The sequence below is a fragment of the Bremia lactucae genome, linkage group LG13 (genome assembly GCF_004359215.1).
Source record: "Bremia lactucae strain SF5 linkage group LG13, whole genome shotgun sequence".
NCBI lineage: Eukaryota > Oomycota > Peronosporomycetes > Peronosporales > Peronosporaceae > Bremia > Bremia lactucae.
In genome coordinates this window covers 1,393,121-1,406,388 of record NC_090622.1, presented here as the reverse complement: position 1 = coordinate 1,406,388, position 13,268 = coordinate 1,393,121, and the positions used below count along the sequence as shown (strand labels likewise).

At 46.7% G+C, this 13,268-nt stretch overlaps 3 protein-coding genes across 3 annotated transcripts; 2 read left to right on the top strand and 1 right to left on the bottom strand.

Moving 5' to 3' along the window:
* Window positions 1–242: 242 nt before the first annotated feature.
* CCR75_008701 (uncharacterized protein) lies at window positions 243–1,337 on the top strand (the record flags this gene model as incomplete). Its single annotated transcript, XM_067966751.1, has 1 exon — window positions 243–1,337. One exon carries the CDS (start codon window positions 243–245, stop codon window positions 1,335–1,337), a length of 1,095 nt encoding a protein of 364 aa, XP_067818697.1.
* A 150-nt stretch (window positions 1,338–1,487) lies between these two features.
* On the top strand, window positions 1,488–2,382 carry CCR75_008702 (uncharacterized protein; the record flags this gene model as incomplete). The annotated part of the gene is made up of 3 exons (XM_067966752.1): window positions 1,488–1,667; window positions 1,726–2,004; window positions 2,062–2,382. 2 exons carry the CDS (start codon window positions 1,488–1,490, stop codon window positions 1,849–1,851), a joined length of 306 nt encoding a protein of 101 aa, XP_067818698.1. The 3' UTR covers window positions 1,852–2,004; window positions 2,062–2,382.
* On the bottom strand, window positions 2,352–3,532 carry CCR75_008703 (uncharacterized protein). The gene is made up of 2 exons (XM_067966753.1): window positions 2,942–3,532; window positions 2,352–2,875 (listed from the first exon to the last, which is right to left on the bottom strand). Exons 1-2 carry the CDS (start codon window positions 3,427–3,429, stop codon window positions 2,761–2,763), a joined length of 603 nt encoding a protein of 200 aa, XP_067818699.1. The 5' UTR covers window positions 3,430–3,532; the 3' UTR covers window positions 2,352–2,760.
* Window positions 3,533–13,268: the final 9,736 nt, after the last annotated feature.

Genomic DNA, 13,268 nt, shown 5'->3' with positions numbered 1-13,268 from the left:
CGAAGAGCCCGCAATGTAAAAGCGCCACGTGATCATCGCAGGCATCTTTCAAACGTGCAATTGCAACCCCCCGAAACAACAACGTCTCGACAGACGTCATTGTTTTCCGACAAGGTATCGTCCGCAACAAATTCAAGAATGTATGTAATCTTTGCAACCCCGACCTACACTCCTACTTTTTATCCACCCGCCTCAATTCTCAGTTTGCAATTTCCTCCTTTCTAAAATTGGGTCCTGCACCTATGCTCGCAACGGCGCGAACAGCCCCCGCGGAGCTCCACTTCTCCAGCTTCCTCACACAGCTCAAAACGGAGCCTTCCGCCGAGCCTTCATCGCGGTTAGACGACCCGTCGGCGTCGACGCCCGTCCCAAGTGCCGACACCTTTACGACGAATTACGCGCCCGTGCGCCCACTCAGTAGTGCCTCCTCCTTCCATGCGCCCTCCGGGTACTACCATTCGACCACCGAGGTGTTGCCCCCGCGCGAGTTGCCAAACTCTATCCCGCTTTGGTCCACCGCGGTGCCTTCCTTAAGTACGGAAACCTATGGCAACCACAACCCGCAGTTGCATCCGCTTTTGCACCACAATACGTCGCTCCTTCGACCGAACGAAGACGAATTGGTCCTGGATGCCCAAATGCTGCGGGAAGTGCTGCAAGAAATGCCATCGAGTCACGTGTCGCACCGAACACCACTCATGCCCGGGCTGCAACTCCTTTTTGCCTCGCCGTTGCCCTCGAGTGACCTTCATTCGGCCAATCCACCATCATTCTACCCCCCACCCCCATCAATGGCATCCTCGTCCGAGATGCTTCTCCCAATGAGCCAATCAGCAGCATCCGCAACTGGACACGACTTACCTTCCCCGTCGCAAAATTTTGCCCCACCGTTAGCCACAAATGTGCCCCTTGCAAGAAAAAAACGCGCACCAACGACTCGGGTTTGCAAAGTCGAGGGCTGCACCAAGGGCATTCGGTCACGCGGACTGTGCAAAGCCCACGGTGGGGGCCGTCGCTGTACGACTCCGGGTTGTACGACCAGTGACCAGGGAGGGGGCCACTGTGTTCTGCACGGCGGCGGTCGTCGCTGTCGCATTGATGGGTGCAAAAAATCAGCCCAGTGGCGAGGTGTGTGCAAAATGCACGGTGGTGCCCGGCGTTGCCGCTATGGCCAGTGCTCCAAAAATGGCCAAGTGAAACAGGGGTATTGCCGAATGCACCATAATTTGCTAACGGCGCAACGGCAACAGCAAGAGCAACTGCAACTGCAACACTCGTTGCAGCCACTACCGCCGTTGCCGTCCATGAGTGGAAAACGCACGATGGATGGCAATTAACAAATCACCTCTGGACACTCGCTCTGGTTGTACATTTTGCATGTGTTTAAATTTCGACAGTGGAAGGCGTAACTCAACCCTAATATAGTAGTTTCATGGCCTGCCATTTGTTGCGTTGAAGTTGCGAGTAGACAATAAGGGGCGAAACGGATGGATCCGGTTCATGCCACTGCGGGGTCTTACGGTAGTCAACGGGTAGAAGAAACACAAGAATCACGTGATGTTGCGTCGGCTTCCACCGAGCAGGTGGAAAAAGGGACGTCGTTGGGTTTTCGCAAGTTTCGGGAAGCGCTCATGGCAAAAAAATTTAAAAACCAGGATAATTTGCCGGTACATGCCAGTAACTTTAATATTATTTTTTTTGGGTAAATCTTATTTTTGCGTAAAGGTGGCAATTGAAGCAGTTGCTGGACTCTATATCGGCTCTTATGGAGCAGCCACGAACTTGCAGGCGCTGCAACAAGCGGGGATCACGCACGTGTTGTGTGTGTCTCAAAGGCTGTCACTCAAGTGAGAAACACATAATTATTATTCCGCATTCTGTAACCCTGACGAAATAAATGGACAGCTTTCCCTCTTTGTTCAAGTATTTGCAATTACAAGTGGCCGATCAGGTTTCCGAATCAATTTCCACGGTTTTTGACAAGGCATTTGGCTTCATTGACAGGTAAAAGGCAACAGTCACTATTTTTTTTAAGAAAAATGGCGATTTAACGTCAAGTAGTGCAATAAATGTTGGAGGGAAAGTTCTTGTACATTGCTTCATGGGAAGATCGAGATCGGCAACAATCATTCTTGCATATCTTATGGCACGTTATAATCTCACGCTAACGAGCGCGCTGCAAGAATTGCGACGAGTGCGCCCGCAAGCTCAGCCTAACAGTGGGTTCTATAATGAGTTACTGATATTCGAAGGAAAGCAGAAACGGCTACGCGAGTAGCACGTTTACACCACCAAACGAGTTACCGAATACAAGGCGTACCTATACTTTGCACCTTTTGTCTTTTTATCCTATAATTTTTATCATCCTTTAGCTGTTCACACCGCTTCTTTATTTTTTGGACCAAAAAGTCACTCGAGTTCCTATCACTTTTGTACTCAGGTTCTTTTCACTGTGTTTTCGGACACTTTTACGCTTGTGCTTCATCAATAGGAATACCAAAAGGATCAAAAATGAGCGCGCTTCTAGTAAAATACTAAATGCCTATAATATAGTGTTATACTTAATTTGCAAAAGCAGACTTTTCGTTTCTAGCTATGCAATGTGTAAGTGTAATTATACCGCTGTTGCCAAAGATATAATTATTGAATACACCGCAAAACACGTATAGAAACAAATATTTATGCATTAGCACTCCAATTGTTGCCAACAAATTTGCAATTTGCAACCTTGCCTTTTCTTTCATCTCGAGCTTCCGAGCTTTATAGATTCGCAGCGTCCACTTCCACCTCGACGACTGCTTCCTCGGCCTCCTCATCAGGCAGTAGCTTCCTTTCAATAAACTCAAGTATGGAATTCTCATCCCAGTGGGCCACGCTGACCAAAAGGTAGAAACACAGAATCAGTAGAAATAAAGAACAAATTCGCAACTTGCAACTGCACCTAATCTCCTCGACTTTTTCGCCTACTTTGTCAAAAAAAAGAAGCATCGGAAGTCGCAAATTTGCCTCTTCCACCTCAAGTCGTTTAATTTGCTTCGCCTGGTGCTCTAAAAAGTTGGCCACTTTGGGGTACCGCTTAAGTCGGTACTGATTGACTGCCAATACCGCTTTATAGAACCGACGACCTTCGGCTTCAAGTACTTTGGACAAGTCCGAGCAACATTCGTGACACTCTTGCGTCACTTTTTGAACGGCTTTGGCGCCATTTGTCTGCGCTTTTGCCGCAACTGGAGCCAAAAAGGACGCCAAGGTGTCACAGAGGCGGCAGTCGAGCGCTTCCACATCAAAACCAAGCAATGCGCATTCGTTGCGATGCTTCAAGAGAAGACTGAGGTCGGATGTGGGTTCATTGAATGCATTGAGAGTCTCCTTGGCCAACGCGTGGGCCTCTAAGAGCATTAGCACCAGGGCGAGCCACGTGCTTTTCATCCTGAGCTTAAAAGTTAGAAATCTTTAAAATACTCAAATTTGTGTTCGATACACAAGATTATTAAGTCCAAAACCTAATGACAATTTATTTTGTACCTTCGAATTGGTCGAAGTGTTGATATCTGTCTCTCTCTTTGCGCGCGTCCAGCGCTGACTGAACCGTAGAGAGAGTTGATTTAATGGTCTATATCGACCAATGGATAAACTTTTAGAATAATACCATGTAAAATAATATTCGCCAAATATACTCTACCTTTTCGATAATATATTAATTACAAGCTTTAAATGTTAATTGTATGTAGCGATACATCCCGTTACGTAACCCCTCCCTCAAACGACAATCACTCTGACATTCATTGGATAGAGTGGTCCCTATAAGAATTCTAAATCAAAAACGATGTTGATTGGTCAGAACCATCATTTTTAATTCTATCGCATAGTTTACAACTTCATGCGGTATGCGAATAGTGCAGCGCCTTCGGCTGCGGTTCATGCAGCCGTGGGCGACGCATTATTGTCTCTTTCGGCAGACGTTTCATCTGCCGTAGTGCCATCTTCTCCCGCAACTCTAATTGTTGCGGGTGCACGTGGTGATACACCACGTGAATGCGAACCCTCTTTAGAGGTTGACTACGAATCCGAGTCGAACGAAATGGCCGACTCGGGGAGAACAGAACAGTCGCCTGATCATCGTCAGGGGGCTGACTATGAACCTTCGAATGAGGGGGCTCACTCGGGTAGACGTGTCGATAAAGCATGTTCGGTTCCGACGATGAGGATGATTCCTCATCGCCAGCATCGTCTCCCGTGCCGTCACCCGCACATATTTTTGTGCGTGGTGATGACGATGGTGTAAGCTATCGTAAGAAAAGTTCTTGTGGAACCTCTGCTTCAGTGGGTACCACTCAGGGGATCGTCGACACTAAAATGTCTCTTCTTGCCCCTGAGAAGAAGCCGAGGCTTTTGCCCGAATAGCTAATCAATAGCTTGTCTGGATAGACTACTCCTCACAATAAATATTCCTTATTTATTGCGACAAAGCTACATGGCCTTAATCCCAGCGCGAAGAGCTTTGACGCTGAGGAAGATTCTTATCTCGATGTTTGGTTCAGCATCGATGGTATAGTGGCAACAACAAGCGAGATAAAGTCTCGCTGATGCAAGCCTGGAGCGCGTTCGTTCGCAATGTCAAAGACATTGGACGCGAAGCCTGGCTTTAAAGACTTGACGCGATTCGCGTTAAGTTTGAGAACCGAACTCCAACCGGTGCAAAGTATAAATTGCATCGGTTGTCACGTGAGGCAGGACTTCCATGCCTCACGTGGGGTGATCCCTGTCTGTGTTATGTTGACAGCACGAAGCAAGTAAAAAGGGATGCCTATTCCCTTTCTTCGCCCTGGGGGAGACCTCGCATCTCTATCGAGATGCGCGATGCGATTGACGTTTTGCAATCGATTTACACGCGCCAGGGGCGCGTTTTTTTGCGATGGACCTTCTGATCCATCGGATGAGTCTCGTCATACTGACGGGCGAGGCCCTCAACGTCAACAACCAGCTGGGAACGAGGTTCCCAGCTGTCATGTGAAGGTAGATAAACGCGCCAGCGAACAAGATAACTCGTTCGCTGCCCCTTCACATCACGGTGGTTTTGAATACGTTCCACAAGGAAACGTTGAACCGTGGGAATCTACCAATGGTTGTGGCAGAGGAGGCAAAATTAGATCCGACCCATGTGTCGGATCTAGAGTCGAAGATCGACAAACTCGATCGCTTCCTCCATGATTTTTGAAGGAGGACTTGATTACGAGCGCGGTAAGCGTCGCACATAGAGCAGACGGTGTAGGCTCACCATATCGAATGGTTGGAAGACCTTTCGAAGAGTGCGTACTCCATGTTGGAGTACGAACGGAATTATCACGTTCTTCGTGATGAGCTGTCTTCCGCTCATCGCGGTTTCGAGGAGCTTCGGACCCGGCGTGAGAATCTGGTTCGTGACCACAAGAATCTTTTAGGGATTCTTGAAAAGGGTGGTCAGATCCGTCCTCGGAAGAAACCGCGTACTGATGCTACGGGCGGAGCCGACCAATGTAAATCGTAGGATACACTCGCATCTTTCGTGGCAATTCAATTGTGCACGCATTGCTTTTGCAATGCAGTACGCGGAAAGGCCTAATGAACTTGGGCAGTAGTTTACTGCTACCCACATTAATGACTACACGCGTAGGTAAGTTTACCGTAGAGAGTACCACTAGGTCATTAACTTTAAATAAAGAACATTTGCTCTTCCATGTTTGTCTGCGTTCCGTTTCTGACGGTCCACTGCGTTAGCAATGGAATCCTGTACGAAACGGATTATTGGCTCTCGAGTTAGCAGAAATTCTTCTGCTGACTCATTTGTTTTGTCTTTTTCAGTACGCTTTGTGCGTACTGCCATGAGATCATTCTCATCTTCGATGTCGATTTCTTCAAGATCGACATCACTCGCGTCGTTGTTGACTTCGACGCGTGATGAGCATGAGCCAGAAATGGTTTTGCTCGTGCGAGTCCCCGTCCCCTAAACAAGATCCCTCTAATTGGGTGGGTATGCTAGGATGGCGTAAGCCATTCACGAATAATGGTATATGCGTTGTTGGCGCATGCACCGATTTATTGATGGCGAATTCGACCATCGGTAAAAACTCGCTCCAATTCATATACAATTGGACGTAACCTCGAAGTATCTCTTCGAGGACGCGATTTACGCGTTCTGTTTGACCATCCGTTTCCGGGTGATCAGATGTAGACATAGTCAGCCGTGTTCCGAGAGATCGGAACACGGATTGCCAGAACGCCGCCGTGAATCTCGGATCTCTATCCGAGACTAATTCACGGGGTAACCCATGGAGTTTGAATACCGTGTCGATAAAGACACGGGCACAACCCGGAGCCGTAATCGACTCTGGTACCGCAGCAAGGTGTACCATCTTGCTGAATCTGTCTACAAAAACAAGGATTCCATTGTTTTTGTGTTCGTCTTCGGGAAATCCGAAGACGAAGTCCATAGATACGGACTGCCAACACTCTGCCGGAAGTGGTAGAGGTTGAAGAGGTGCACGGGATGAAGGGCTAGGCTTCACCCGTTGACAAACCTCGCAAGCACGAATGTACTTGCGCACAAACTGATACTGGCGGGGCCAGTAAAAGTATCGACTTACCGTGAGGTAAGTCTTCTCACGTCCACGATGTCCACTTGTTGGAGCATCGTGACACTCATACATGATGCGCAAGCGCAAATCATTGTGAGTCGGGACGACGACACGTGGGGTGTCGCCGGTAACGGCTGTGTAATACAATAAGCCGTTACGTGTTGTGTATCGATCGGATGACGATCGATATAAAGCCGGTAGATCTTTAAAAGATTTATCGGATGGATTCATTAAATGATCCATCAGACAAAGAAGGTCCTTATCTTCTTTATAGGCTTTCTTTATTTCATCAACTAAGGTTGATGATGGAACACTCGTAGTGAGTGTTGCAACAGTAAGATCACTTTTACTGTTGGGGTGCACTGCTGACTCGAAATCGGGTCGGCGTGATAACGCATCAGCGACGACATTAAGTCGTCCTGGTTTATATTCGACGGAGAAGTTATACTCCGCGAAGAAGGATAGCCACCTCGCCATTCTTTGCGAGAGGTGTGGGCTATTGACGGCCGTGCGTAATGACGCATGGTCCGTGTCCGAGTACATACAATAAAATGTCTCGTCTTACCCTGAGAAAAAGCCGTGGCTTTACCCGAACGGCTAGTCAGTAACTTGTCTGGAGAGACAACTCCTCACAATTAATATCCTTTATTTATTGCGGCAAAGCTACATGGCCTGGATCCCAGCGCGAAGAACTTTTGCGCTAAGGAAGATTTTTACCTCGATGGTTTTCTTAAGCATCGATGGTACAGTGGCAACAACAAGCGAGATAAAGTTTCGATGACGCAAGCCTGGAGCGCGTTCGTTCGCAATGTCAAAGACATTGGACGCGAAGCCTGGCTTCAAAAACTTGACGCAATTCCCGTTAAGTTTGAGAAACGAACTTCAATCGGTGCAAAATATAAATTGCATCGGTTGTCACGTGAGGCAGGACTTCCATGCCTCACGTGGGGTGATCCCTGTCCGTGTTGTGTTGACAGCACGAAGCAAGTAAAAGGGGATGTCTAATCCCTTTCTTCACCCTGGAGAAGAGCTCGCATCTCTATCGAGATGCGCGATGCGATTGACGTTTTGCAATCGATTTACAAGCGCCAGGGGCGCTTGTAAATCGATAGACCTTCTGATCCATCGGATGGGTTTCGTCATACTGACGGGCGAGGCCCTCAACGTCAACAACCAGCTGGGAACGAGGCTCCCAGCTGTCATATGAAGGTAGATAAACGCGCCAGCAAACAAGACAACTTTTTCGCTGCCCCTTCACATCACGGTGGTTTTGAATACGTTCCACAAGGAAACGTTGAACCGTGGGAATTCACCAATGGTTGTGGCGGAGAAGGCAAAATTAGATCCCACCCATGTGTCGGATCTAGAGTCGAAGATCAACAAACTCGATTGCTTCCTCCATGATTTGGAGAAGGGACTTGATCACGAGCGCGGTAAGCGTCGCTCAGTAGAGCAGACGGTGCAGGCTCACCATACCGAGCGGTAGGAAGACCGTTCGAATAGTGCGTACTCCATGTTGGAGTACGAACGGAATTATCACGCTCTTCGTGATGAGCTGTCTTCCGCTCATCGCAATTTCGAGGATCTTCGGACCCGGCGTGAGAATCTGGTTCGTGACCACAAGAATTCTTAGGGATTCTTGAAAAGGGTGGTCAGATCCGTCCTCGGAAGAAACCGCGTACTGATGCTACGGGCGGATCCGACCAACGTAAAACGAAGGATGCGATCGCATCGTTCGAGGCAATTCAATTGTGTATGCATTGCCTCTGCGATGCAGTACACGGAAAGGTCTAATGAAGTTGGGCAGTAGTTTACTGCTACCCACATTAATGACTACACGCTTAGGTAAGTTTACCGTAGAGAGTACCATTAGGTCACTAACCCTAAATAAAAGAACGTTTGCTCTTCCATGTTTGTCTGCGTTCTGTTTCTGACGGTCCATTTCGTTAGCAATGGAATCCTGTACGAAACGGATTATTGGTTCTCGAAATACCAAAAATTCTTCTGCTGACTCATTTGTTTTGTCTCTTTAGTACGCTTTGTGCGTACTGCCATGAGATCATTCTCGTCTTCGATGTCGATTTCTTCGACATCGACATCACTCGCGTCGTTGTAAACGTCGACGCGTGATGAGCATGAGCCAGAAATGGTTTTGCTCGTGCGAGTCCCCTTCCCCTAAAACTAAAAAATCCCTCTAGTTGGGTTGGTATGCGAGGATGTCGTGAGCCATTCACAAAGAACGGTGTATGTATGATGAGTTGTTGGCGCATGCACCGAATTATTGATGGCGAATTCGACCATCGGTAAAAACTCGCTCCAATTCGGATACGATTGGACGTACCGTCGAAGTATCTCTTTGAGGACGCTATTTACGCGTTCTGTTTGACCATCCGTTTCTAGGTGACCGGATGTTGACATAGTCAGCCGTGTTCCGAGATATCGGAACGCGGATTGCCAGAACTCCGCCGTGAAACGTGGATCTCTATCCGAGACCAATTCACGGGTAGACCGTGGAGTTTGAATACCGTGTCGATAAAGACACGGGCACAACCTGGAGCCGTGATCGACTCTGGTACTGCAACAAGAAATACCATCTTGCTGAATCTGTCTACAAAAACAAGGATTCCATTGTTTTTGCGATTAACTTCGGGAAATCCGAAGTCGAAGTCCATAGATGCGGACTGCCAACATCTACATGAAGTGGTATAGGTTGGAGACGTGCACGGGATGAAGGGCTAGGCTTCACCCGTTGACCTACCTCGCAAGCACGAATGTACTTGCGCACGCGCTGATAATGGCGGGGCCAGTAAAAGTCGCGACTTACTGTGAGATAAGATTTCTCGCGTCCACGATGCCCACTTGTTGGTGCATCGTGACACTCATACATGATTCGCTAACGCAAAACATTGTGAGTTGGGACGACGACACGTGGAGTGTCGCCGACAACGGCTGTGTCATACAATAAGTTGTTGCGTGTTGTGTAACGATTGGATAACGATCAATATAAGAAAGGTAAATCTTTATTAGATTTATTAAATGGATTGAATAGATGATTAATTAAACATAGAAGGTCCTTATCTTCTGTGTAGCCTTTCTTTATGTCATTAACTAAGGTTGATGACGGAACCGTGTTGCAACAGAGGGTTAATTTCACTGTTGGAGTGCACTGCTGACTCAAATCGGGTCGGCCTGGTAACGCATCAGCGACGACATTGAGTCGTCCTGGCTTATATTCCACGGAGAAATTATACTCCGCGAAGAAGGATAGCCACCTCGCGATTCTTTGCGAGAGGTGTGGGCAATTTACGGCCGCGCGTAATGACGCGTGGTCCGTATATACGATGAACGGTCTATCTTAAAGGGGATAGACCCTAATTTAGCCAATGCATATTTCATGGCAAGGAGTTCCTCGTCATGCACTGGGTAATTGCGTTCAGCTTGTTGCAGCTGGCGCGATTGGTAACAGACGACGCGCTCCGCGCCGTCTGTATCGTATTGCATTAACAGTCGGGCTGTAACGGGGTGTACCGTTACATAAGTATTATTTTCTATAAGCGAAATAAGAATATTATTTCCTATGGGAAGAAATAAATCAAAAAAAGTACAAAATTATTATGTTTATTAGTTTTGACTTAAATAGTTCTAATTTTACCAAATTTGCTAATATTGTTGCAATAAGATATTTGCTCTACTAATTGGTTGAATTTTTGTCTAACTCAACCCCGTCAATCGTTGCAAGACACGATTGTGCGGGGCGCAAGGAGGCGCAATACTTAAGTCAGCTATTAATAGACCAAGTTCAGTAGTAGATGAAGATCATTACGTAGGAAACTATATATACTAATACAGTTTTACTTTTTCGCTACTTTAAAGCCTTAGTATAGACCTTTAAGCTAAAGCCCTTATTTTCATAAGAAATCTTCCTCTGCACCTTTGTGCACGAGAAGTTTTGAGACACCACACCTACACTGTAACCAGTGTAAGATTAACTAGTACTGATCAATACTAGTGGAAGGTGTCCCGTTACACCTGATAGCACTTCGTGGTCCGTTCAGCGACCTACACACGTACCAACCGACGTGGACATGTTGAATAAAGCAGGAGGAAGCTTTTCAGCCCCTCAAGAAGAGCGTGTGGATGTCCTGAGAGTGAGTACGATGGCCTCACTTATGGGTCCGGTGCCGCATGACTGCACGAAACCTCAGTGTGAATACATTATACATTGTGTATTTAAATCCCGACGACTGTGCACAAGCACAGGCAGCGTCGAAGTTCGACCACTCGAATTATTTCAAAGGTACGAAACAAGGATGCTTGCTTGAAAAGCAACATCAAGAAAGTTTAAAGCGCCCGTTTACTAGAGGCAGTGCAAAAGTCCTTGATCGATTGGAGAGTCGATAGTAGAGGATCTCGCTGTGGCAGCGCAAGCACAGCTAGAGGTAGTTTAGGGAGGATACTCCCCGAATAAAAATTGTGGGAATAAGTCTCCATAAACCTGTGGTCAAACTTCCCAGGGTACCATTGGAAATAAGTTCCGAAGAGGAAATTGAAACAATACATGTCTTAGTAAACAATTGATTAAGAGTAGGCGCTTAAGCACTTGATCATATAGCGCCTCCGAAGTTAGCTTCGGAGATAACTCAATTGCCAATGCTAGAACTGAAACGGTTCTTGCGTGATCTGCGTAGTGGCAAAGTCAAGCAGGTCTGCGTACTTGTCACAAATGACAAAAAAAAATTAAGTGGCCAATATTCGGTCGGCAATAGTATTCCTTGAGAACGAATCTCTTCTCAGCAGCTCAACGATAGACGAAAGTGTCCTCGATAATAAGACTCGGATTGAACGGCTAACGTTCCAATGCTAGGAGTCTTTAGAAAAAAAAACCCTTTGTATAATAATTTAATTAAATTCAAGGATGTATTCCCTGAATCAGTTCCGTGCGAGTTGCCTAAGGATAAAGGCACTCGACACGAAATTGAACTAATTACAGGTTCGAAATACTGTGTCCTGAAGCAATGGTCATTGCCTCGTGAACAAGTATTAGCGATCGACAAATTCTTTGCCAATGGCTAAAGAGCGGGCCATGTGAGGGAATCAATTTTATCCCATAGCTTTTCGACTTTATGTGTGCGTAAAGCAACATGAGGATGGCGGATTGTGCATGCATTCAATAAATTGAGCGCTGCAACGGTACCAGCTTAAACACCGATTTCACGAAAAGACGCAATGATTAATGGTATGTCAAAGAGTACTATCTTCTCGTCAATGGATCTAATTGATGGATTCTATCAGATCCTCACGCGTGAACAAGATATCCCGTTCACAGCAGTAAGCACCCCAAGCGGCATACTATGGGAGTGGCTAGTCATGCCACCGAGGATTAGTAATGGCAATGTGACATCAAACAGATGTGTTGCGGAATAATGCACCAAGTTATTTTGATGATGTCTTCATTCATAGCAGAGCCATGAGTGTAGAATGTACTCAGATCTCCAGAAGTGTATGTTCGCTGCAAGCGAAATACGACTTCTTGGATGTATCGTAGGTAAACACGGTTTATGCGCGGATCCGGAAAAGATCAAGGCGATCACCGTTTAGCCTGTGCCAGTCGATGTAAAGGGACTTCCTAAGTTCCTCGGTTTAGCGGCGTACCTGTACAAGTACCCACGAAATCATGCCGAAACGACAGTACATCTTTCTTCTTCAATGAAGAAAATGTAAAGTGGTCGTAGAGCGCTGATTGTCGGCGTTCCTTTGAATGTGCTTCAAGCAAAGCTTGACGCGATCGCCAATTCTGGTAATTGCGTACCAAGACCGACCATTTCACGTGATGTGTGGCGCCAGCGATTTAGCAATCGGCTGTACGTTAATGCGATATGATACAGACGGCGCAAAGCGCGTCGTCTTTTATCAATCGCGTCAGCTTCAACCAGCTAAAGCAAGTATTCAGCGCATGAAAAGGAACTCCTTGCCATGAAATATGCTCTAGCTAAGTGTAGGGTCTATCTCTTGGGAGATAAACCTTTCATTGTATATACGGACCATGCGACTATACGCACGGCCGTAAACAGACCACACCTCTTGCAAAGAATGGCGGGATGGTTGTCTTTCTTCGCGGAGTATAAACTAGGACAACTTAACGTCGTCGCTAATACCCATTCGCGCCGGCCCGATTATGAGTTGGTTGCGTAAACGAACAGTGAGCATAAGGCCACTATTGCAACAATCAACACTGAGCTTATGGCCATTGTTGCAACATTTAGCGTTCCGTCGTCAACATTTCTCGACGACGTTAGAAGAGCTTATCCACAAGATACGGCTCTTAAAGAGTTGATGGATTACCTTTAAAATCCATCACAACAATCCCTTAAAGGATTGTCAAAATTGTATCGATCCCCAACAGATCGATACACAACACACAATGGGTAACTGTATTACACAGCCAATGCTGTCGACATACCTCGTGTCGTCATCCCCATCCATAATAATTTGCGTTTACGCATCATATATGAGTGGCACAATGCATCAAAAAGAGGTCATCATGGACGTGAGAAGACCTATCTCACGATAAGTCGCGACTTTTTTTATTGGCCACGCCAGTATGATTTCGCCCGCAAGTATATACGTGCTTGCGAAGTTTGTCAACGGGCGAAG

What these genes read in the sequence shown, in the direction of transcription:
- CCR75_008703 (XM_067966753.1), bottom strand. Translation starts at nt 3,429, where the DNA reads ATGAAAAGCACGTGGCTCGCCCTGGTGCTAATGCTCTTAGAGGCCCAC. An exon ending in GAAAAAGTCGAGGAGATTAG is followed by an intron (nt 2,876 to 2,941) that starts GTGCAGTTGCAA and finishes CCTTTTGGTCAG; the next exon opens with CGTGGCCCACTGGGATGAGA.